Source organism: Tiliqua scincoides, chromosome 4, assembly GCF_035046505.1.
Source record: "Tiliqua scincoides isolate rTilSci1 chromosome 4, rTilSci1.hap2, whole genome shotgun sequence".
NCBI lineage: Eukaryota > Metazoa > Chordata > Lepidosauria > Squamata > Scincidae > Tiliqua > Tiliqua scincoides.
The window spans coordinates 97377818-97400348 of NC_089824.1; the positions used below are offsets into that span (position 1 = coordinate 97377818).

The following is a 22531-nucleotide window of genomic DNA, read 5'->3' on the forward strand; positions in this document are numbered from 1 at the left end:
ATTAATTTATATGTCCAGATTTTACCTTATAAAAATGAACTCATAAAAAACATCTGAGAAATGCTGCTGTAGCTGGGAAGAAGGTATGTATGTGACAGCATAGGTATTTTTCTAATTGGTGCTCAGCACATCTGACATTTTCATAACATGCTGGAAACTTGCAGAACTCTTATTTTTGGAATTCATTCTTCCTCATTTGAGCTTTGTTTCAAATGCTGTACCCCAGTGGTTCCCAAACTGTGCACTGCAGTGCCTGAGGGTGAACTCGAAGCATCGCGGGATGCCCCTGGAAGCCTCTTCTTTCTGGTTCACTCAGGTGCCACCATCTTGGATTGTGTAAGTTCTTGCGTGATCCAAGGTGGTGGCACCCAGGAGAGCCAGGAAGAGGAGGCCACTGCAAAAGAAGGATACCATGATCCTGGTAAGTATGGGAACCACTGCTTTACTCCATTGTGGAGGCAGAAGAGAGGGAATTCTTCTCCTGGTACGATTTTTGAATATGCGTGCGTTTAGGTAGGAAAAGAGTTGTGACTTCATTTTAACCTCTGATGCAAAGCTTGTCTAGTAATGCATTTTCATAGGCTTTTTAATATTAAAAAAATCCGTAGATGGTTCCCGTTCTGCTGTGTCGCTAGCTACTGTGTTGTGCTTTTAGTTATCTAATGTTTTATTATTGTTTTGTCATTATTTTACTGTAAACCACCTTGAAGGCCCTTTCAGGCAGAAAGCAGCCTAGAAATATTAATATCAATAACTACATTCTATTTCAGTCCTCTGGCATTCAAGATGCAACCTGCAGTAAGTATGTGCTGATCCCAAATAAGTTGTTCTTTTAGCATGGGAATCTGAAATCACCGGTAGCTTGTGCACTGCTGTGTTGTGGTTGCTGCTGCTTTGGGCTGCTGTGGTTTGTTTTTGCAGCTGAATGGAGTGGGTCTCTGGGAGGAAGCTGGGAGCCACAAAATTGAACTCTCTGATTGCATCTTTGGTGCCTTCATTCAATATCTATCCACAGGGGGGCTACATAACTGATCTTCTTCTCTCTAAACTTTTTTTCTCCATCACAGTGTCACACAAATTATATTCCTGTTTGTGGCTCAAATGGAGACACTTACCAAAACGAATGCTTCCTCAGGAGAGCTGCTTGCAAGCATCAGAAAGAAATAACAGTGGTTTCTAGAGGACCTTGTTACTCAGGTTAGTAAGTAGCATTGGAGTTTACTAATGGAACAACCTATCCCAATTTCTTTTATTGGATTTTCACGTCTTTTTGGCAATTCATTGATTAGGCTATGAGGATAGGTAGAGAGCAAGTCAGAAGACGATCATGGCTGCAACAGCCCCCTTCAGTGCTACTGGAGGAAGAAGGTGGAAGAAGAATAGCTGCCATGGCTCCAGATTGCCTCACCCTGCCCACCCAGTGCTTATAAAGCACCAAGTAGGCAAGGAGGTGATTCTGAGCCAACCCTACTTCGTTTCACTTACATGGAACTCAACATGCAGCCTCCTTCCTTCATGCTGCTTCTGTTTTGAATGAACAGGAGTGGTGCGTGCATGCTAGGAACCCAGTATGCGCCACTGCTGTTCGAAACAGAAGCGGCATAGAGGAGGGAGGCTATGCTCCAAGGTCTAGGTAAGTGAAAGGAAGGGGGCAGGGCACCTCTCTTCCCTCCTCTCTATCCATAGTATAGTGCTTTACTTGTGTGTCCATCCTGCTAGTCCATCCACACTAGTGGGCATGATGTAGCCATATGGATGGGGGAAAGGCAATTTCTAATATGTAGGGTCCCTGCCCTGGAAAAGGCTTGTTCCACCCCCAGGGAGGCCTCAAATTGGCTGAAGGGGGAGGGGGTTCCAGCCCCCTTGTCCTCCTCCCTAGCAGGGCTGCCAAACCTGGCCTAGGAGCAGGAGCCGTTCACCTCACAGCTCCCTGCTGCACACTGACTGCCTCTCATCCCTGGCCTCCCTGTTTTATGGAGCAAGCCTGCCCCCTTTGGCCCCTCCCCTTCCTCCAGGTGGGGCAGAAAAGGCCTTTCCTGTTCCTGGCTTGTTTCCTTCTGTGTTCCTTGTTTGCCCTGCCAGCCCCCTCTGGCTGGTTGGGGTGAGCCAACCTGCTTTGCCCCCTTCAAGGGCAGGGAAGCCTCCCCACCCTGGGCATGGGGTGCCTGCTCCAGGGTAAGTCGGGGGTCAGGGCTTCTGGGAGGGGCCCCGACACAATAAATTTCTATTGTCTATTTCTGTTGACAGACAATTTTTATCAATTTTAAAAACTGTTTTAATTTGAGCTAAAATACTTTTTTTATTTAAGTGCAATTGCAATGTTATTAAAGTAACTTTTTAAAAAGAGGTTAGAAAGTGTTATAGCATTGTTTAAAAGACCAGAAAAAATAAACAGTGCTAAAATGCCAGTTATGTGGTAGTTTCTGTTTTCAGAGTAGGTATGACAAAGTAATTCTGTGCTTTATGTTTGTTCAAAACAATGCACTCTTATTAGTTTTTGTGTTTAAAACTCAGATGCTGCTACTCATTAGTGTCTGCCTGTCAACTTTGATCTGCCAAATTGAACACTCAAAATGCTTAGTTTTGGTTGGATCACGTCCTGTGTTTGGGAAACAAAGAAGTTCCTGGAACTCAGGAAGGCAATGCATTTTCAGGGACATTGTGTAAGGTCAATGCCTGGGACACTGTTGGCACTACAGAATAGCTAAACAGTAGAGGCTATGACTGTCACTATCTTTGACTACTGGTTCAATGTTGTTCCATTGCCTCAGGCAGATCTGAACCATGTGGCTCAAATGACCTTCTTGGGAACTTGAATTTTGTTCAAGTTTTTGGCTGCTGTTCAAAAACAGTTCTTTTTTTGCATGACAAACAATATCACTTTGCCAAAGTATGAGGGAAGATGGCAACATCCTCAATTTATCAGTGAACTATAAGACATGTGGGAGACAGAATTAATTTACAAAGTGGGATCCAAGGTCCTCTTCTTGAAATCAAGTGACCCATACCAGTCACTATCCTAATATGTATAGGCAGAGTGAGAAAGCTGCCTCAGGTAGAGATTTGTGGTGCAATTAAAGATGGTGGAGTGGGAGACTGATCTCACTGGTGGGGGGGTGGTACTATTCATCAAGTAGTTTTCTTGCATAGGACTCATTGGAGTAATTGAGAGTTGCGCAGGGACAGTTGCAGAGAGTGAGTAGAGCTGTGCCTCTAACTGGGAAGGCTGGAGAACAGCAGGAATTGCCCAAATAAGGAGTAGAGTTACAAGGAGGAACAAGGAGAGTGACTGGGAGAAAAGAGGCAGGAAAGAGTAGGTGAGAAGAGAGAGAGGAGGAAGAGCTACTACTCCAGGGACTTTTAAATAAGTAGAGAAATATCATAAGTTGTTTTTTTTTTTAAAGTAGGGGACTTTGTTCAACCAAGTAGAGACTGCAAAGCATAGTTAGGAAAGAGAGAAGATAGCCCAGATAGCTGCTGCAGGGTGAACTCTGAGCTTTCCAATATCTCAATCCTATCTCTCGCTGCCCCAGAGTGTGAATACCACTGTCACAGCCTGAGCTGCGTGATGTGGGCTGGCTAGGGACCAGACAACCCAGGAGAGGAAAACAGATATTTTTTTACTTACCTCCCTGTAGGCGTCCTGGTCCCCAGTAGGTCTCTTTAGAGTCTAAACCTATGCTATCTCTTTTGCTGAAGTATATCTGGGGAGACTCTGGCGGTGGGCCCTGGGCCAGGAAGGGGGGGGGGCATAGGATCCAGCATACCACAATTAGACATACAAGATCAGGAAGGCTGTTATTTTGATATTTCGTCGTTTGCTTATAAATATGCATCCTTTGATTGGAAGCTCTTCCTTGTTCAGTCTGTTCTTTTTTTAAAAGGGGGTGTTCCTTCTTTCTGCTCAACACAGGTTTTGTAAACCAGTTGAAGATCCTTATCAAGGAACTGTTTTACATCACTTCAACTACTTTTTTCTTGGAGGAGGCAGGACTGTATTTTTCTCAAGGGAAACATTTGTTAATTAATTCCCCAAGAAGCTTCCTCAAGATTACTCCTTGGGGAAAGGTTAAATCTCCTGGGTCATTAGAGCACTTTACTACCTTTTCTTTAGTGGTACTACTCTCTTCAAGGTGTGAAGGGGAAAAAACCCATTAAAAAACTTATCCAGGTAAGGCTCCAGTTCTGTGGAGACTTACTTTGGATTAAGTCCCATTGAAAACTACAGGAGCTTGCTTATTTGTTGTTGTTGTTGTTAACAGTATTTATACCCCACCTTTCTACCCAGCTAAGGGCACTTTGAGTTAGCATGCACAATATTATTACACTGGAGGTACATGAAGATCTCTTCTGAATGAGAGTACTAGATAAGGAGGTGAAGTCTCCTCCACTTTCCAGTTCCTTGTGCAGGATAACTTCCTGGCAGACTGTATCCCATATTCATTGGTGTCATGGAAGGTGACCTTTGGTTTCTCCACCACAGGTACCAAAATGTATTCCATCTGCCTGGTAATGTGGTTGTGGATGACTATGTTATGCAAAGATCTACTGTTTGTTTTCTTTGGCTTGTGCCATGTTTTACATATTGCATGGTACATTTCATCTCTTCATTTCAGTTTCTGAACATTTTCGGAATGATTTTCCCCCCTTTGCTTCATAGTATACAGAACACTATAAGAAAAAGGGGCACTATTTGATTCTACTTTTCATCTTGCTGGCCTCACTGGTTCCCCCTTAAGTTTGCATTGTTTTTTGGCAGGGCTCCCCTAGGCTTGGAATCTTCAGAAATAGCAAGTGCAAGCCACTAATGTGGCCAGGAGGTGGCTTGTGCTTGATATTTCTGAAGATTCCAAGCCTCGGGGAGCCCTGCAGAGGGCTGTGTAGGGCTCCCCACACCTGCTGCTGCTTGCCCTAACACACAGTAAGTAAAAGCACGCCCCTCACCCTCTCTTAGTGATGCGATCCTGGGGGTCATGTCCCTGCCCTAGCTCCTCCCCTGCAAAGACTTACTTGGGGAGTAAAGCTCCAAAAAAGTTTGAGAACCACTGTTCTATGGTATAGCATCTTAAATGTTGACACTTTAGTGTGACATGAAGTTTAGTAGGCTGCAGCCTACTTCATCAGATGCTGGGGGGATAGGTTGCTAATGCCACATTTTAATGTAATATTAGATTAAATAATTAGGTATATTTTGTTAGATATAGTACATATTAATTAGATATAATGGGTAGATGCAACCTCCTGGTTTTAGAAGTAGGCTACCTCAGAATGCCAGGTGCAAGGGAGTGGCACCAGGATGTAGGTCTCTTGTTGTCTTGTGTGCTCCCTGAGGCATCTGGTAGACTATTGTGAGATACAGGAAGCTGGGCTAGATGGGCCTTTGATTCATCCAGTAGGGCTCATCTTATGTTATAATTTTAGCTCGCCTCCTTAATTTCAAACCCTAGTTAAGATGGGAACCCTAAACAGCATTAACCATAGTTAAGGTTGCTGCCAGTGTAATCCATAATGATAGGTAAGAACGTGGGGAAACCAGGCTAAGGCAGTGATTCCCAACCTGGGTTACGGGTACCACCAGGGGTGCTTGCCAGGATCTTTAGGGTACTTGAAAAAGAATTGAATAATGGCAGAAAAAGGCAGGGTCTGTATTAGAATGCCTTCTGGGGCTCACATTAGAATACCTTGTGGGTCTAATATGAGGGGAACAATTTGTGGAAATAGGCTGCCAAGGGGTACACAAGTGAAAAAATGTTGGGAACCGCTGGGCTGGGGGAAGGAGTTTACAGTCTTCCAGCCTGAACCCATGTTCTACACATTGTCACTTACAACACAATCCTTGGCATATCTACTCAGAAGTCCCATTGTGTTCAATGGGGCTTACTCCTAGGAAGGTGTGTATAGAATTGCAGTCTTACAACCCAATCCAGTGTAGGGCTGCACTGCCTTTTATGGCCGCAGAACTCAAGTTACACTGTTGTAAACGGTTGGCTGGCAGCATGCACAGTGCGCCACCAACAAACATTTTTTTTAAGTTCACCACTTTTTGGGAGGCAGAATGCGAAAGGTAGGAGAGAGGATCTCAATGGCTTCCCTTACTCTTTGCAGACATGTGCCAGCAAAATAGCTGACCCAGATCCAAGGAGACCCATTGGGGCAGTGGAGGCTTGCTCTGAGATACACAAATGGATGTTCCCTTATCTCAAGGAGGCCTCCAGACTGCCCTCCCCCATCCCGCAGAATACAGCATGTGTTCCATTGGCTCAGCTGCATTGGCTTGGGCGGATTTATTTAGGATTGGGCTGTTAAGGTATTGGAATTATTACATCTCTACCAAACCTCTGTGTGTGTGTGTGTGTGTGTGTGTGTGTGTGTGTGTGTGTGTGTGTGTGTGTGGGATATGTGGTAGCTCTAAAATTACTTTTCCTTCCTACACAAATAATATCTTAGTATGTTTTCATTTTCACAGCTAAAGTAGTCTCTTACTCATTTTCTGTTACACATCTTATTGGTAAATCAGCAATAAAGGTTACACTCTTATGATTTATTTTCATTTCTGTGCGTTTCTGTTTAGCTGCAGTAGCATATATAATTGCTCCCAGGATTGACTTCTGCTAAGTTTGTAAAATTAAATATGCACAGTGAACACTCAGTTGAATTTTATAATGGATTTTTGAATTTGCACTTTCGGAGAAACCTATTTACTAAAAAGTATGGTCTTCCTGGCTCTCTTATCACAGCTTTTAAACTGGAAAAAGCCACGCATGCTATTTGCATTATTAAAAGCAAATGCCAGTGCTCTGTTAGATGTTTTTCAGCCCCTCTGATTCCGTTACTAACACAATTCACTGCAGGGAAGACTAAGACCCTCCAGACTTCATTTAATTTCAGACTAGTGCCCCCAATCTGAAATAATCAAGCTCTTTTTCTGAATCTTGATTGCCTTAGATTTTACAGTATGTGCCTGTTTGTGCTGTAGAAACGTAATTACAACAGCATACTGTATTTTGCTGGGGGTGGCGGTAGGAAATAAAGTCAGCAGTGCAATTTAACCTCATCATCGGTGTTCACCAGGAAATCTGATCCTTGGAATTAGAAACTAGTGGCTCAATCCTATGGTGTCACAGTGCCAGAAGTGCAACCGCTCCGTTAGTGCAGACTGTCGCAGACATGCCATAAAGCATGTTGTGACAGCACAGAAGGTAGTAGTGCCAGTGGGAAGGTCTACCATGGCCTGCCGGCGCCACTGCTGGTCTTGACATGTGCTAGAGCAGGTAAATTCTGCTCTGGGCAGTGCAGAGCAGGTGGGTGGGAAGGGGGTGTAACGGGGTGGGAGAGGGCAGTGACAGGGCAGGGAATGGGTGGATCAGGCCTGGGAGGGAGTAGCATTAGTGATACCTGTACGGCAGTGCACACTGTAACAATTTAAAGTGACAAAACATTTTGAAAATACAATCATTGTATAGATACAGTGTTTGGGGATCAACCCAGCTTTGTTGCTCTAAAGTGTGTAAAATACCCTTGGGAGTTATAGAGTGAGTTTGCATTTGACCTCAGGCTGGTTTTCCTTTCTGCAAGTGAACAGCCAGTGACAGTGCATTAAGATATCAGAGAAAATATTAGAACATTTTGCCAACACTTGTCTGAAGGGATGATCAGCCTTTGTTTGTATCCTGCCAGGAAAACAGTTTTAGGCTCTGTCTCAGGCAGGATGGCTCTTGGCAATTAGGTAGAAAACCGCCTGTTGCCACTTGAGCCTTGACGTTAATTGCTAGCAAGCACTTTGGGCTTAAAGGAGGTGGGGATATTAAGACAACAGGAAGAGGAGTGAAGTATTGTTGCTGGAAACTGGGTGCAATTGCCACTCGGAAGCAACTCTGTATTACTGTATTACTGTTACTGTATTATATCTACAATATAAATAAATAAAAGCAGGTGAGAAGTATGCCTTTTCCCTCCTGCTTGTGGGCCACTGTGGAAAACAGAATTCTGGACCAGATGGGCTTCTCTTCTGATCCAGCAGGGCTTTCCTTATGTTCATATGGGATGTCTTAAGGGGTATATAGGATGTACGAGTATCCTATGTGTGTATATGTAGTCTCGTATAACTTAAGACTGCAGTTGGGGACTTGTTGCTCCCTCCCAGAAAAAATTTGCTGTCCAGGACAGAGGTGTATTCAGGGGCAGTGCCACCTGATACGGTGATGTCATGCTGTCATGTGATGTCACATGATGGCATTATGTCGCTTGTGGGTTCGGAGGAGGGTGGCGGCAGCCTCACAATATGGCCGCTGCCCTCCATTCTAGCAGCTTCCCAGGCGACTTTCAGCTTCTCCCAAGCCACTGTAGCCCCCTGAGCCCAGCACTGAGCTTGAAGGTTTGCAGTGTCTCGGTAGAAGTTGAGAGTCTGCCAGGTAGTGGCAGTGCCCCCCCATCAAGTGGCACCCTACTTGCCATACCCTAGATGCACCTCTTGACTATGTGGAGATAAATGTTATGTCTGGAAGATCATTTAGTCACATGAGCCCCCACTTAACAGTTTGAAGTTGTACCACTCTGTCATAGTTTTACCACCTCTGTGAAAAACATGTCCAGAAGAAGTTCATTTGGTGACTATTTGAGCCTAGTTCTCATGAGGTAGCAGAGGTTGTGTCTTGATTGTGCCACTTCATTCTATGGATGGATGCCTTCTCATGCATATGTGCATGCACACAAAGGATACCCCCCACCCCATTATTCTTTACACACAGCAAATAAACACATTTGGGCATAGGTTGGGTTAGAACACTTTCACCTCCCATCTAGCTTTCTAAATGTGGGGAATTCTTTAACACAAAGGAGCATCTGATCTTGGGGACCTCCACACACGCATACAGTGAAATGTTGTTTTTAACCCCCCCAAATGCAGCGTGGAAATGTGCTGATTGTGACACAGCAGTTCAAGCTACTATCACTTTTGGGCAAGGCTCCAGCTGTTGAAATCCTTTATACATGAACAAGACTGAATTGGCTTGTGTGGGTGTCCTTTCTTTTATCTATATTCCAATTGCTCTGGCCATATACCTGTACTTTAAAAACATTTAATTGCCATTATTGGGGAGATTAAATAGCTTTATTTAGAAAACATAGTTACAAATTAACTTTAATTAGTAGTGCTTTATTTGTAAGAGCATCTTATCTGAACTTATCTATTGCAGCTAAGAATTTATAGCAGAGCAATTGTGTTAGCTTACCAGTGTTGCAGAATTAGGAAAAAAATAAAAATTGAGAGAGAAGCTTCTTTGTCCAAAGGGTAAATCTAAAAAGTGGTGCAGTAGAAAAAGGATAATAAACAATAACGTTTTAAACTGCAGACTTGCAGGATAATATCTAATAATGCTTTAGGTGATGTTTTAATTAAAATTCCTTTGCTGAGCAATTTGGAAGAGAGCTGGACCCCAAGACTCCACTCCAGCTTATGCAGACTATTCTTTAGCACACGTTCATGCATTAATTAGTATTTATACATATAAAATTGGAGGCTTTTTTCTCAATAAGTCTCAGCTTGGACATCATGCCATACTATGGCTAAGCAAGCTTAACTCTGGTTTGGTGTGATGTTGGAGGTTTGGTTTAGATGATTCCATCTGGATTGGCCCCATATTTGACTAAGGACACATATGAATACATTCCACTTCCTCTCCAAGCTCCCTGTTCCAGTTCTCCTTGTCAAGTTAGGATGTTGTGTGTCTGAACCATCCCATCATATTTGGGGGGGGGGATAGTTAGGATGAAGCTGCTTGCCCCATGTGATTAGGAGAAGGCAAATGGTATGCCAGGAAGGAAAGCAGGATGTGCTCAGGCACTTCTTTAATTGTGTGGGGATGGGACTCAGATAGTATCCTCCAAATTACAAATCATGGCAAACCAGAATTGGAAACTGTCATTTCAAGTGCATTTGCAGATCATGATGTGTGCTAACTGGGATTGTGTGTGATGTTTCAATTCACAAACCATAGTTACTGCTATAGCATTATCTCTAGAAGCTGCTGTTTCATGGAGGCAGGCGTAAATCTATGAGTTTATGAATTTGCAAGCTATGTGCTGAGACAATGGAAAATGAAAGTAGGTTGACCATTTTGGCAGTGGTTGAAAATGGAAAATGATAGTAGGCCTTTTGCATGTTTGAGAACTCGCATCGTGGTTTGGTGTGATTGATGTCTCAATTGCACCTTGGAAATGAGGAGTGGCATGACCAGTCTGCAGATTATGACTTAGAAAATTTTGAATATTTTGATTCACTGTTGTCTGAAAAAGAGTCTCTTACTAGTTGCTGATTTTTCCAGCAACTTGTGAATTGAACCCTCAGTTCTAGGATAATGTAGATTTCAGTGAAATGAGAGCATGTATGATCAATATGCTTCAGGTTAACTATTTTGTATCGTTGTTTACCCAAGTGATCTAATTTCTGTAATTTGGGGTACTTTGCGGAATATTTTCCTGTAAAAGGTTAACATTTTAGAGCTATCCTGTCCTAATGAAGAGAGGTTAAGACAGGAGTTAACTTTATTTGGGTAGAAGGCATGTGGAAAAACTAATTAATTGAATTTCAGGTGATAAATCTGTAAAAATCATAGGTCTGTCTTAATTGTAGATCTCATCTTGCCAAGACAAAGAAATCTGCTCTTCAGTCTTATTTGGAAAGAAAACACCGCCCTAGACCCAATGCAGTGTCAGATAATGGGAGCATAGTCAGCTTGCCACTGATTCCCTGCTTCTTGCCCAACTTGTCCTGTTGATCAAAAGAGGGTAGGAAGGTGAAGCAGGTATACAAATACCACACACCAGGAATGTCCTGGGATTAAATGTCCTGGGATTAAAGCAATTCCAGGGAACCACACCCAGATCACTGCCTACTGTATAGGCTGTATAACCTACTGCAGTCCTTCAGTCTGAGAGACTTCTTGCTGAAGGAAATTACAAGGCTAGCCTTCTGCGTTGTTGCCCTGCCCACTTACTACCTGCTGGTCTCCTTCTGTGTCCCTGCACGTGGACCCAAGTACTTGATATGCAGGAACTACACATGCTAAACAGCTCCAAAGCTAATTGGATCTGTAGTGCTACAGTCAGAAAAAGAATAGCACAGTACCTGCTTTCTAGTCTCCCTGTTTTGATTTGACACAAGAGAATAAACAGGCTGCTACAAACGAGGAGGGGGGAGAAACCTCCACAGATTGCTTCTCTGTTTTTTATTCATGGTTTTCAAGGAAAAATTGAGGGAATTTAATGTTAAGTAAATCACACATGCCATGTTTTGCCTGCTTTCATTGATTCCTCAAAGAAAAGCTGGGGTTGACTCATGTTTGTGTTTATGGAAGTTCAGGTTAATACAGAACATCATTTTCCATTGTGTGTCTATCCTGAAGGGTTGTTCTGTGTTCTGCAATCAATAGCCCTCATTCATGGTCCTTCACCCCTTCCCCCTCTCTCCATATACTTGATTTGTTTTATTTTTATTCTTCTAATATAGAGCAAGGAAGAATAGGGGATAAAGACAGAGGGAAATCTAGACAGCATTCAGCAAATTTAACATTTAGACAGACTAGCATAAAATAGCCAAGGATAAATTCGATCCTCTGATAATGTTTAAATCCTGTGATTACCAAAGTAAAACCCATATATGAAGTGAAATGTGTGGGCTTTGTTGTCAATGTGCATCTATTTAAATTACCTGATAGGTGTTGCTTTTCCTTCAATTGTAGATACTTTTCTTAACATTCTGTGTTTCTGACTCTGTAATGGATTGGCCATGATGTCTTTCTTATTCTTTGCAAGAAACTGCTTTATTTTAAAGTCATTTGATTCCGAATGGAGTGTGTCTTGTAGGTAATGTTTGCAGAGGAGGGGAAACAGGCAAGAAATAAGAACAGAGAGCTTGAGAGGAAGGAAAAGGGAGAAATTCAGTTCTGCTGTATTCTAAGGATATAATCTATTAAGTCAGTGCTGTGAGTACTGTATCAAACATATATGAAATTAACAACAGGCAGTTCATGCAACTAATAATGTTTTCTTTAGTTCATTATTAGTTAAGGAATCCTTCATCCACTGACTGGGCTAACTTGAAGGATATCAGCGTAGTGCAGTGTTTTCTAAATTGTGGGTTGCTGTCCACCTGTTGGTAACAACCTATTTGTGGTGGATTGTGAAACTGGCAATGTGATAGCTGTCAAGGAAAATGTAGGAAAAGTGAAACTGGCTCGTATGTGTATTTACTCATGAGTAGGCAAACATGCCTCAGTTCACTTTGAAGGGCAGACCAAGAGGAACCACAAGAATGGTCCTGATCTGATGAATGCAGGCCCCAAAAACACTTGAGAAGGAAGACCACCCCCGTCTAAGCTGAGAAGGAACAATGTATTTGGTCATATGGAAACTGATACTGAGCCACATATGTATGTTTACTCATGAGTAGGCAAACATGACTTTGCTCTTATCAAAGGCCAGGCAAAGGCAAATGCAAGGCCACCAGAATGGTCCCAATCCGATGAATGTGGAACTCAACAAATGCTCCAGAAGGTAGTGTCCCCCATCCCCCCATAGCAAAAAGGATAAAAATGTTGCTTGAGCATCTGGTAAAGTGGAACTTTTTTTTATTCTTGTAAAACTAAGTGGATCCCAAAAGAGTGTTTTAAAAAGTGGATCCTGGTGCTAAAATGTTTGGGAACCACTGGTGTAGTGTGTTCTCGGCCATATGTTGGGGCCTCAAACCCTTCCACAAAAAAAAAAAATACAGTTTCTCACTAAGTTGTGGGTAGAACCAGTTTCCCCCTATTAAAGTTGGAGGTTGAACTGGACTCTAGACCTCTGTATGTATCTACTTAAGCCTTTGAACTTCAGTCTGAGAAGACACAAGTAGTGTAAAGTTCAGAGCTTCAGGCTAGTTGCACACTGATATCATGGGCATTATGCAATTGCCAGTTTATGGAATCCTGTTGTGAACAACACTAGCTCTGGTGTTCGTTGTACCACAGCCGAATCCTATTGGGTTGCTATGCTGCCAGAATGTGCCTTCCAGCAGTGTAACATGCTTTCCAGCTGTTGCAAATGTGACAATGCTGGAGAGTATGGCCTAGCCAGCACTGAAAGTGGTGAGCAACTGGATCTGTATGGCAAAGGACTGGGGATGCCTGTTGCCTGCAGCTGCTCAGAGGGCAGGAGGGAGATGGGAAGGGGATGGAATGAGGGAGGGCAGAATGGGGATGAGATGGGTGGGGAAGAGGGTGAATTCCCAGGACAGGGATGGGTTCAGTCATGCCTGCTGAATTCTGACCCCCTTCTGCCTTCACCAGTCCACACAGGCTTGCAGGAGCAATATTGATAGCACCTGTCCAAGCAGACCATGACAGCCAGGCATGGGCTTTCCCCAGGGCAAGGGAATAAATGTTCCCTTACCCCAAGGACGCTTATTGAGGTCGAAACTCCCCCAGGGGATGCAGTGAATGCCATGTTGACACCTCCACATCACCGAAAAGGGAGTTAGATAAGATTGAGCTGCTAATTTTCTTGGCTTCTGTGGATCATGTCATTAGTACTTTTTATCACTAGCTAAATACCTGCACATTTAAGAGGGGAAGTAGATTAAGAACTGTGAACCTAAAGTGCAATTAGCCACAGCGCACACACATACAGAGGGAGAGGCTGCACTTGTATGTGCTTTTCTCCTTAGCTAGATATGGCTGATCTTGCTTTTTAATTGACTGGGGGTGCCCTAATTTCAAGAGTGTTGTATCATCAATATTTTTTTCCTTTTTAAAAGTGTTTGGAATGAGATACACATGTTTAAAAAGTGAGCCCCATGTTGTCAGTTGGGATTGCAGGTGGCTCCTGGATCTGAAAAGATCAAAGACTACCCATATGAGACTGCTTGCTCAGGGCCTGTAGTTCCTAAAGCAGGTTCCCAACCTTTAGGAGCTCAGGGACCACTAAGGCAAAATTTGGAGACGGTGGGGACCACATGCAACCCCCCATCCTCGCACACAAAAGATACAATTAAATTTGTAATACATAAGAAGATTATTTAATAATTAATGTGATGGTTGTGCTTACGTTTGCTTCACTAGCTGTGAAAGTCTTGGGTTTACATGGAATACATGGAACACAAAATAATTTCCCCTCAACTTAGAGGTTTTCACACCCACCCAAATCAATCCAGTCTCTTTTCCCCCTCACCAGACCACATTATGCACAGCCCTTGCCTCTTTTAAGTGTGGAAAAACACCTCAAAAAGGGAGAGGGTGAGCACAAGGGGATTATAGACAAGTCATGCAAGGTAGTTAAATGAGCCAACAGAAAGCACACACATCCCTCCACAGTTCCTTTTGTTACACAGCCCTGGCCCTGCTCCCCCCATTTGTGAGTCCAGAGTCCTTAGGAAAGTGTTCAACACAATTTAGGCAGGTTGGTCCTGAAGGAGAAGCACCAGCTCAGAGTGACATCTCAGAATGGCTGCTGCATGTCTTCAGGAAGAAAAGTCCTTTTGCTGTGCACTGCAAGGTCTTTAGGGGGAAAAAAGCCTCTCTTCACTTCCTGTTCTAATTGCTGTCATGCTCTAGCTGTGGACTACTTTGGTTGGAGCTAAGAGTGTGTTAGCAAGCCTATAGGTAGGCTGCAGCCACAAAACAACAGCTGCCTACTCTGCCATTAGTCTGTGGAACTCCTTGCCCCAAGATGTGATGATGGTGTCTAGACTAGATGCCTTTAAAAGGGAATTGGAGACATTTCTGGAGAAGTCCATCACAGCCACAGTGTGACTAACAGCCCCATTCTAGGCATGTCTACTCAGAAGTAAGTCCCATTATAGTCAATGGGGCTTACTCCAAGGTAACCACACATAGGATTGCATTCTGAGGAGATAGGAGAACTGGCCAAGTGTGGGGTGGGGGAGGGCTCCCCATGGACAAAGCTGCTGCTGCTGCTCTCTGAGAAGGAAAAGTCAGGGGTAACACCTGCTGTACTTGGCTACGGTGGTGCCTGTTCTGCAACTTCTGGAATTGCTTCTCACCAGGTGGGCAGCTTGCAGTAAGACAGCAGAGATGCTGCCTGTTTCCCTCTCCAAAAGGGGTGCAAAAACCTGGTTGCCTGGATATCTGCTCCACCCCTGGGTGTTAGAAGAGCACATCCAGGAGGCCCAATCCTGCCAACTGGGGAGGGGGTACCAGGGATGGGGGTTGAGCATATTGTTTCTCCCCTCTCCTGCTGCCACACTGCCTCCAACTCCCTTGCTCTGTGTTCCCTGGCCAGCTGGAGTCTGCACTCCCAGGGAAATCACATCTAGAGAAACCCACTCCCAGGGAAACCCCCCCAGCCAGCCAGCCAGCCAACCAGCGATACCTTTGGGAACCTGTTCCTCCTCCTCCTCCTCTTTCTCCTCATTATTCCCATTCCTCCCCCTTCTCAGGCCCCTCTCCTCCCCTCCTCTGGCCCCCCTCTCCCCCCCCCGCCCGCCCGCCCACAAAAGGGACTTCCCAGGCTGGCTGGAGTCCTGATCTGACTCCTGAGAAACCAGGTTGCCAGTGCTCACCTGAAGGCACAGGGTCAAGGAATGGAGGCAGTGGGCGGCAGGGCACCTCTCCTCTGCATGCAGCTGAGCCACGAGGCTGCACAAACGTGCGCATACCTTACAAGGTGCCTGCGCTTCACTTTTTTGCTTGTCTGGGCACTCACAGACAAGGAGGGAAGGGAGGTGGAAGGGGGAGGCAGGAGATGGAGAGGCTATGCTCTGATTGGCTGCTGGCGCTGCAGAGGCTTTTTTTCTTCCTGGAAGGGCATTTTTTTCTTTTTTCACCAGAGATGTCACGGACCACCGGGGGGGGGGGGGGACGCTGTGGACCACCACTGTCCACGGGCGTCGGGTTGGGAACCCTAGTCCTAAAGGAATAAGGCAAAATATAGCCCTGTTTAATGTTGTCTTTTTTTTTCTTTTTCAGATAATGGCTCTGGATCAGGAGAAGGGGGTAAGTAGTCCTGCCACCCCTTTATGTTTGTGTGTCAGTAACTTGAAATGTTGTGCACTGCTAGCACCAGGGTGCTGTGGGCTCTGGAGCAAAGCTCAGTTTGGCCTATCCAACAGCATGGCCACCTTTGGCACTGCAGGGGTCAGCCAGGTGAACCCTTGGCTGGGGCCCCATCTGACAGACCCCTTATTACATATACATTGTCTTTCCTTTGCACAAGGAGTTTTCCAGAAACAGTTCTTCACAATTCATCAATTGCTTTAAAAAATACAATTTAGGAGTATATAGTCTTTAATAGTTGTAGATCCCGCCAAAATTAAGAGCTTTCAGTGTATTTAAGTGTGGATTTAAATCATCCTCATTCATCTTTTATGAACAGACAGAACAGAATACTTCTTGGGATATTCTTTTTAAGATGAGTTCACGCCTCAGTAGAAGAGCACATGCTTTTCACAGGTTTAGTCCCTTATCATAGTCATAGTCGCTTAAAACAGATCTCATCTAGCAGAGTTAGGTAAGACCTTTGTGCAAGAACTTAAAGAGCTGCCGCTGGTTACAGACAGTGGGCTACTGGATCAATAGTGTTCATCTAAAGCAGCCTAGTTCTTATGTTTGTAAGGAAGAGTTGGATGATCAAGGATATTTGGTGGTTGTTTTTTCGTCCCGTGGCTCTCCCCCTTAAATGTGGACAGATGGCATTTGATCAGTCAGGGCTTTTAAGCTGACGAAATGACATGCTTGCAATATAGATAGTCATGTTAATTATTATTGAAATAATTTGTTTCAGATTCCCTTCTCCTAAAATTCAGTTGCTAAAATATGGTGGTAATGAGAGTCTCTGAGCAGATTGCTTTTAGTAATTAATAAATTGATAATCAGTGTGTGCTATTCAGCTGACTGCCATCTGTCTGTAATGCTCATTGGGCACAACAGTTCCTTGTCCCTGCTACAGGCTTTGACTGATACAATTTCTAAACCTTAGCAGAGATACTTTTATGCAACTTTCCTCACATCATTTGCAGAATATTAATAAAGTATTTTGAGTCTCAACCAGTGATGCTTAAAAGAAATTTGAACAGATTTCTTTAGGAGCTGGGGCCAGTTGAGTAGCTGAGTTATGAATTGAGTAGCCCCTGGTATAGATCTTGCCTCTGCCCTATAATCATTAAACGACACTAGGCAAGCCTTTCCCCCCTCAGCTACAACCTCTGAGTTTGCAATAGGGGTGGTGGTGGTGGTGGTGGTGGTAGTGATGGTAGTAGTAGTAATGACCTAACTTTGAAGTCTGTTGTAAAGATTACAAGAGAATGTATACGACATGCACTGGACACTCAGAAGCACTACAGAACATTACACTTACTACTGCCACTGAAACGCCAGATTTTACGAGTCTTGGTTGTGCTGTGGAGGAGCTTTCTGCACAACAAAAGCTTGCAGTTATCTTCTCAGGTCTTGGGGATTCTCATTCAATGCACTTGGAAACGGCAGACCACATAGTACCTGTGCATAGATTGCACAGATCTTCTGCCACAAGGCCCACGCAGGATATCCTGGGTTGTGTACAGGTGGTGCTGTCTGTATTGAGTCACTAACCCAATAGTTAAAGGGTACGTGTTTTACATCATCCTGAAACAAAATAATTTTGCTTTATTATTTTTTCCAGTGATAACCTGACAATAAAATGAATATCAGTGTATTCCTTGCAGGAAATAAATGATATAATAATTTGCAGCAAATGCATGGGAAATATTTCTGTTTGGGTATATTGTCATTTTGTAGTACAGCTGTTTTAGATACTGCACTTGGATTCAGGAGCTACCATGGAGTAAATGTCAGCATGCCATAAATGTCAGCACGCAATATTTCCACCTCAGATGACAAAATCTGAACATGCAAATTCTTGGGCCAATGATGAGAACTGGTGTAGCATAGTGGCTGAAAGACTTCAGCCAGGAAGACCTGGATTCATATCCCTCTTTGGCCATGAGGTTCATGAGGGCGTGGCCTTGGGTTAGTTGTCGTCTCTCAAATTCACAAGTTTATGGTGAAGATCCAATGTAATGACCCCATGTAAGTTACTTTGAACTCCTTGAAGGGAAACTTGAATATAATTCTGGGAAATAATGCGTAAAGGGAATGCTTTAAATAAATAATAATTAATGCATAATATATGATTAATACTGCCTATTGACATGGTGTTATTCTGTTTAGAGTATGAAGGATCTGGAACAGAAGTTCACAGAAAACATTCAAAGTGTGGCGTTTGCAAGTATAGGGCTGAGTGTGATGAAGATGCAGAAAATGTTGGGTAAGTAGTAAGCTTTTACTCCAAAATTTAGATTGCCTTCTCCTAGTGGCCTAGTGGCCTGGATACCCAATGGTAGGGCTGGCTTTTGTCTGACTTTTGTCTGTGCTATAGGTAGGGCTGGCTTTTGTCTGACTCTTGTCTGTGCTATAGCAGTTGGTGAGTTTTAAAAGAGATCTCCAGCTACCACAGAGCTTTGTCTAAGAAGTGTATGGCAGTTGCAGTGGGGAGGAATTGGATCCATGCATTTCCTGGTGAAGAGACCAACAACTGAACTGGCCCAGAGCTGTGAACCTACCAAAAACATATTCTTTTATAGGAAAAAAAGAAAATATTAATCTGCAGTTCTTAAATTAAAAAGTAGGGAAGACAGAAAGATAATTTCATAATGTCTGAGCACGTCTGACACAAATATTTTGCCAATCAGAGTTAGAAGTTTCACACATTTTGTGTCAGGGTTTGTCTGAACTGTTACTCATTTTTATTCCTTTTTGTTTTGTTTTTGTCTTTTTGCATACCTTTTTTTCTGCTTCTAAACAGCCCAATCCTATCCAGGATTGGGCTGCTGGACGGAGCAAGTTACAAAGTGGAAGTGACTTCCGCTGTTGTAAATTGGTATCAATGGCTCATTGCAGTGCTCTGTCGGTGGCCATTTTGCACATGTTGCTGCTAGAGGCAGTAGCGCCACAGCTGTGCCACCAGACCCTGCCATGCCTGCTGGACCCAGTAAGCTGTGGAGGATGGGTGGGGAGGGGGAGGAAGTGGAGGACTGGGGACACAGCTGGATAGGGAGGAGGTAGGAGGGGTGGATCCAGTAGCAGTGGTGCATACCAGATCCGATCACCTCTGTTTCGAAGCTCCCTGCCCCTTTCCTCTCCTAAGGCGGCTGCCTATGTCTGAGGAGACCCATAGACAGTCCTATGGCTTACTTAGGGGACAGTATAAATATTTTATATTTACATCCTGTTTGCCCTCAGGTACCCCCTCCGCTCAATGCAGCACATGCCTTCCGGGTCCAGTTGCAGTGGTGTTGGTGGTGGGTGATGGGATTGGGCCATCAGAGTTTTCAATAAATGTGCAAAAATCAGTTCAGCAATAGTAAGAGGCAGAATCACGATGAAGGCACACATGCTTCTTGAAATAGTCTGTGATGTCTCCATGTAAGCAGATTTTATTTTTCAAGAGACTCTTCAGCCTGCTGCTTAATGTGGCACAGTGTCCCTCATGATGTCTGTCCAGATATTACAGAGAAACTTAGGAAGAAAACTAGTGCATTTTTAATGAAGTCATTCATTTTCTGGGACAAAACTCAAAAGCAGATTTCTAGTCATGGATCTCATTTAGTATGAGGCTTGCATGAAGATTGCATCAGCTGTTCTGGTAGAGGTTCATTCAACTGTCTGTCCATGTTATACATGTATGAACACAAGTGTCTCACCTATCTCCTGCTTAGGATATAAGCTTTGAAAAATGTCTGAAAAAAACTCTCAGTTTTTATGAAAAAAAAGAATATTTATGTCCTGTACTTGAAAGAAGTGAGATATAAAGCTCACTGTTTCTGCCTTAGATTGAGCACAATTTTTACCAAAGCTTCAAGGCTATGGGTAGGATGAAAGGCTGTAAAAGTTTAGAGAATTAAGGGACCAAGACTTACATTTCACGCCAGCTGCCCATTTACCTTTAAAGAACGCTGACTATCCCACACTCTACTGGAGCGTGCAACTCTTGTGATGGAATCGCCTCAGCTAAGCATCCTGGGAAGAATTTGTTATCGGTACAGACTGTTGCAAACTTGCATTTTTCATTCCTAACCATATTCTCTAATTAGACTGTCCAAGGTTCCACAGCCCATCACATTCACTGCAGAAATAGGAACAACTTTATCAATTTGGTTATCTCTGCAGAATTTTTTTTTTGCTTTATTTTAATTTTTATTGAGCTGATTAAGAAAAAGAAGTGAATTTTGAGCAGGTGGTTGTCATGAGCTGCACAGCATGGTTGGAAAATTAACATTCAGATTTGGATTAGTACACTATGTGACATTCCTGCTTATAAATATGTGAGCGAGCAAAGTGAGAGAATATCACTAAAATATAATTCATTCTTGGTTTTTTATTTTATGTATAAATAACAGATAATGTAGGTTTTGGAAGAAAGACAAGGACTTGTATAAATGTTCTCAGATATACCTAACCATTGTGGAATGTACAGACACTTTCAAGTTACACATAAGATGCATTTCTTAATGACACTTTTTTCATTAGTTATGTTTCGCTATTTTCAGTTATAATGTTCATATGAAAGATAAGAGACAGCTGATTTAAAAGATACATGAAAAGCTGGAATGGAAAGGAGTTCCATTCCATCTATGGGAAGGAGTTTTGATGAATAGCGGACATGGGTGGGTAAGGAAGGAATTAGCTATGCTATTCTTACATGTAGCTTCTCAGCTGCAAATTGTGCTCTCCTGCCTCTACTTACCTAGGGGAAGGAAGCACTGGGCAGGCTTTAAAAACACAAGGTTGAGACAGGATATGTAATTTTATCTTTAAATTCTTCTTTCTGGCTATTTCTCACCTCATGGCCCATTTCTTTTCTCAGCCTTTCTTTGTAACACCGGTCAGTTCTTCCTTCCTAGGACCTTCTACCTGCCCTTCTGTAGAATTGGTTCTCCTGAACCAGTGGGAATCAGAAACTCTTACAATCAGAGCAGTTCTTCTAAATGTTCAGCCCCCTGTGATAGCCAGGCAGCTGAGTAAATCACTGCCAGAGGTGTCATCACTGTCACAAAATCCCTCAGTTCATTATAGCATCTAGCCATTGGAAAAGAACATTCACCTCCTGACAGCTGAGTCCCATGTTACCTTCTTAATGAGAGGTTGAATTGAGGGGAAAAAAGACTGCTTTCTTCTGGTGGTAAGGCTAGTCAACTGCAGAACCTCACTGTTTATCCGAGCACTCTTCTTTCATTTTTGGACAGGTGACCGAGATAGACACAAACCAGTTCAGTGAGCCCTGCTATCTTCTGGTGGCCAAGCAAAGCAATGAAAAAGTCACAGTTCCTACATTAAGAATTGCTTGGAAAATGTAAAGTTAAATGTAAAGTAAAGTAAATAAATTTACTTTATTACTAAATAAAGTAAAATAGACCAGTGCCAGTCTGCTTGAAATAAAACCAATTAAAAGTATCAGTGCAATCAGAGATACCAGCTTATTGCCACCTAGTTATCTTTTCTTGGTATCTTGGAAATCAGTGAGCACAACAGGAGGTACAATTATGTAAATTTATATCCTGTTTGCCCTGTTCCAAAGATGTTAGAACTTCCATAACATTAACTGAAACCTGATACATCCACTACCAGCAGTAGCATGGCTGCTTCCATGCTTGCTCAAGTAACATTTGAAGGAAGCTGATCATGTGGGTGGGGAGCTGCTGAGGATTTGGTTGTGCGACATTGGCCATTGGGTTCCATTGTGTTCTTCAGATATCTGCACAACAGAAGGGGAAGTACCCAGTATCAGTGCCAGGGTGCTAGAAGAATTCGGACTGAACGCTGTTTTGGACTCCTCCAATGGTGTCCTCCTTGATGGGTGTTATTGCTACTTGTGGTCCTGAGGGTCCAGGAGTCAGTCTGAAGAAGTGGACTCCTGGATGGTTGTGGTCCCTCAGTCAGTGTCTAGCTGTCTGAGGGACCAACATTTACTTGTAAGTAAGCAAACATGCCTTGGCTCCTGTGGAAGATGAAATGAAGGGGAGTGCAAGGCTACCAGAATGGTCCCAATGCAATGAATGAGGAGCTCGACAAGTGCTCCAGAAGGCAGCCCCCCTCCCCCCGTGGTACAGTAAAAAGAGGCTTGAGCTGGTAAGATTTTTTTTAGTTTTGTGAAGCTAGGTGGGTCCTGATGCTGTGTAATTTTTAAAAAGTGGATTTCAGTGCTAAAAAGGTTTGGGAACCATTGCTTTATTGGAAAGTGTTGTTGACTTTTACAGACTTTTCCCCACTTCCCCCCCAGTAGAGCCTCATTTCCTCTCCTCATCACTCTGGGGTTTTAATGTTAAGAGGGAAGCTTTGAATCTCAATCTAACCCAAATGAAAAACATGTATTTAAAATGAATTTTGTCCCAAATCATACTGAATTGGCTTGAATATAAGAACTAAAATTGAGCTAGGCACAGGGTAGGCCAGAAAATCTTATGGTATTTTTTTTTTTTTGGGGGGGGGGGATGAAGGTTAAG

The 22531-nt window shown here is 43.3% G+C and overlaps 1 protein-coding gene across 1 annotated transcript in view; it reads left to right on the forward strand.

Annotated features, from left to right (window-relative positions):
* The window catches only part of TMEFF1 (transmembrane protein with EGF like and two follistatin like domains 1), a 96904-nt gene that overhangs the window by 49509 nt on the left and 24864 nt on the right, over positions 1-22531 (forward strand). Inside the window, exons 3-5 of the mRNA XM_066625126.1 lie at positions 1068-1197; positions 15963-15989; positions 18201-18297. Of these exons, the coding sequence (XP_066481223.1) occupies positions 1068-1197; positions 15963-15989; positions 18201-18297 (254 nt within the window). The remainder of the gene's footprint in view (positions 1-1067; positions 1198-15962; positions 15990-18200; positions 18298-22531) is intronic.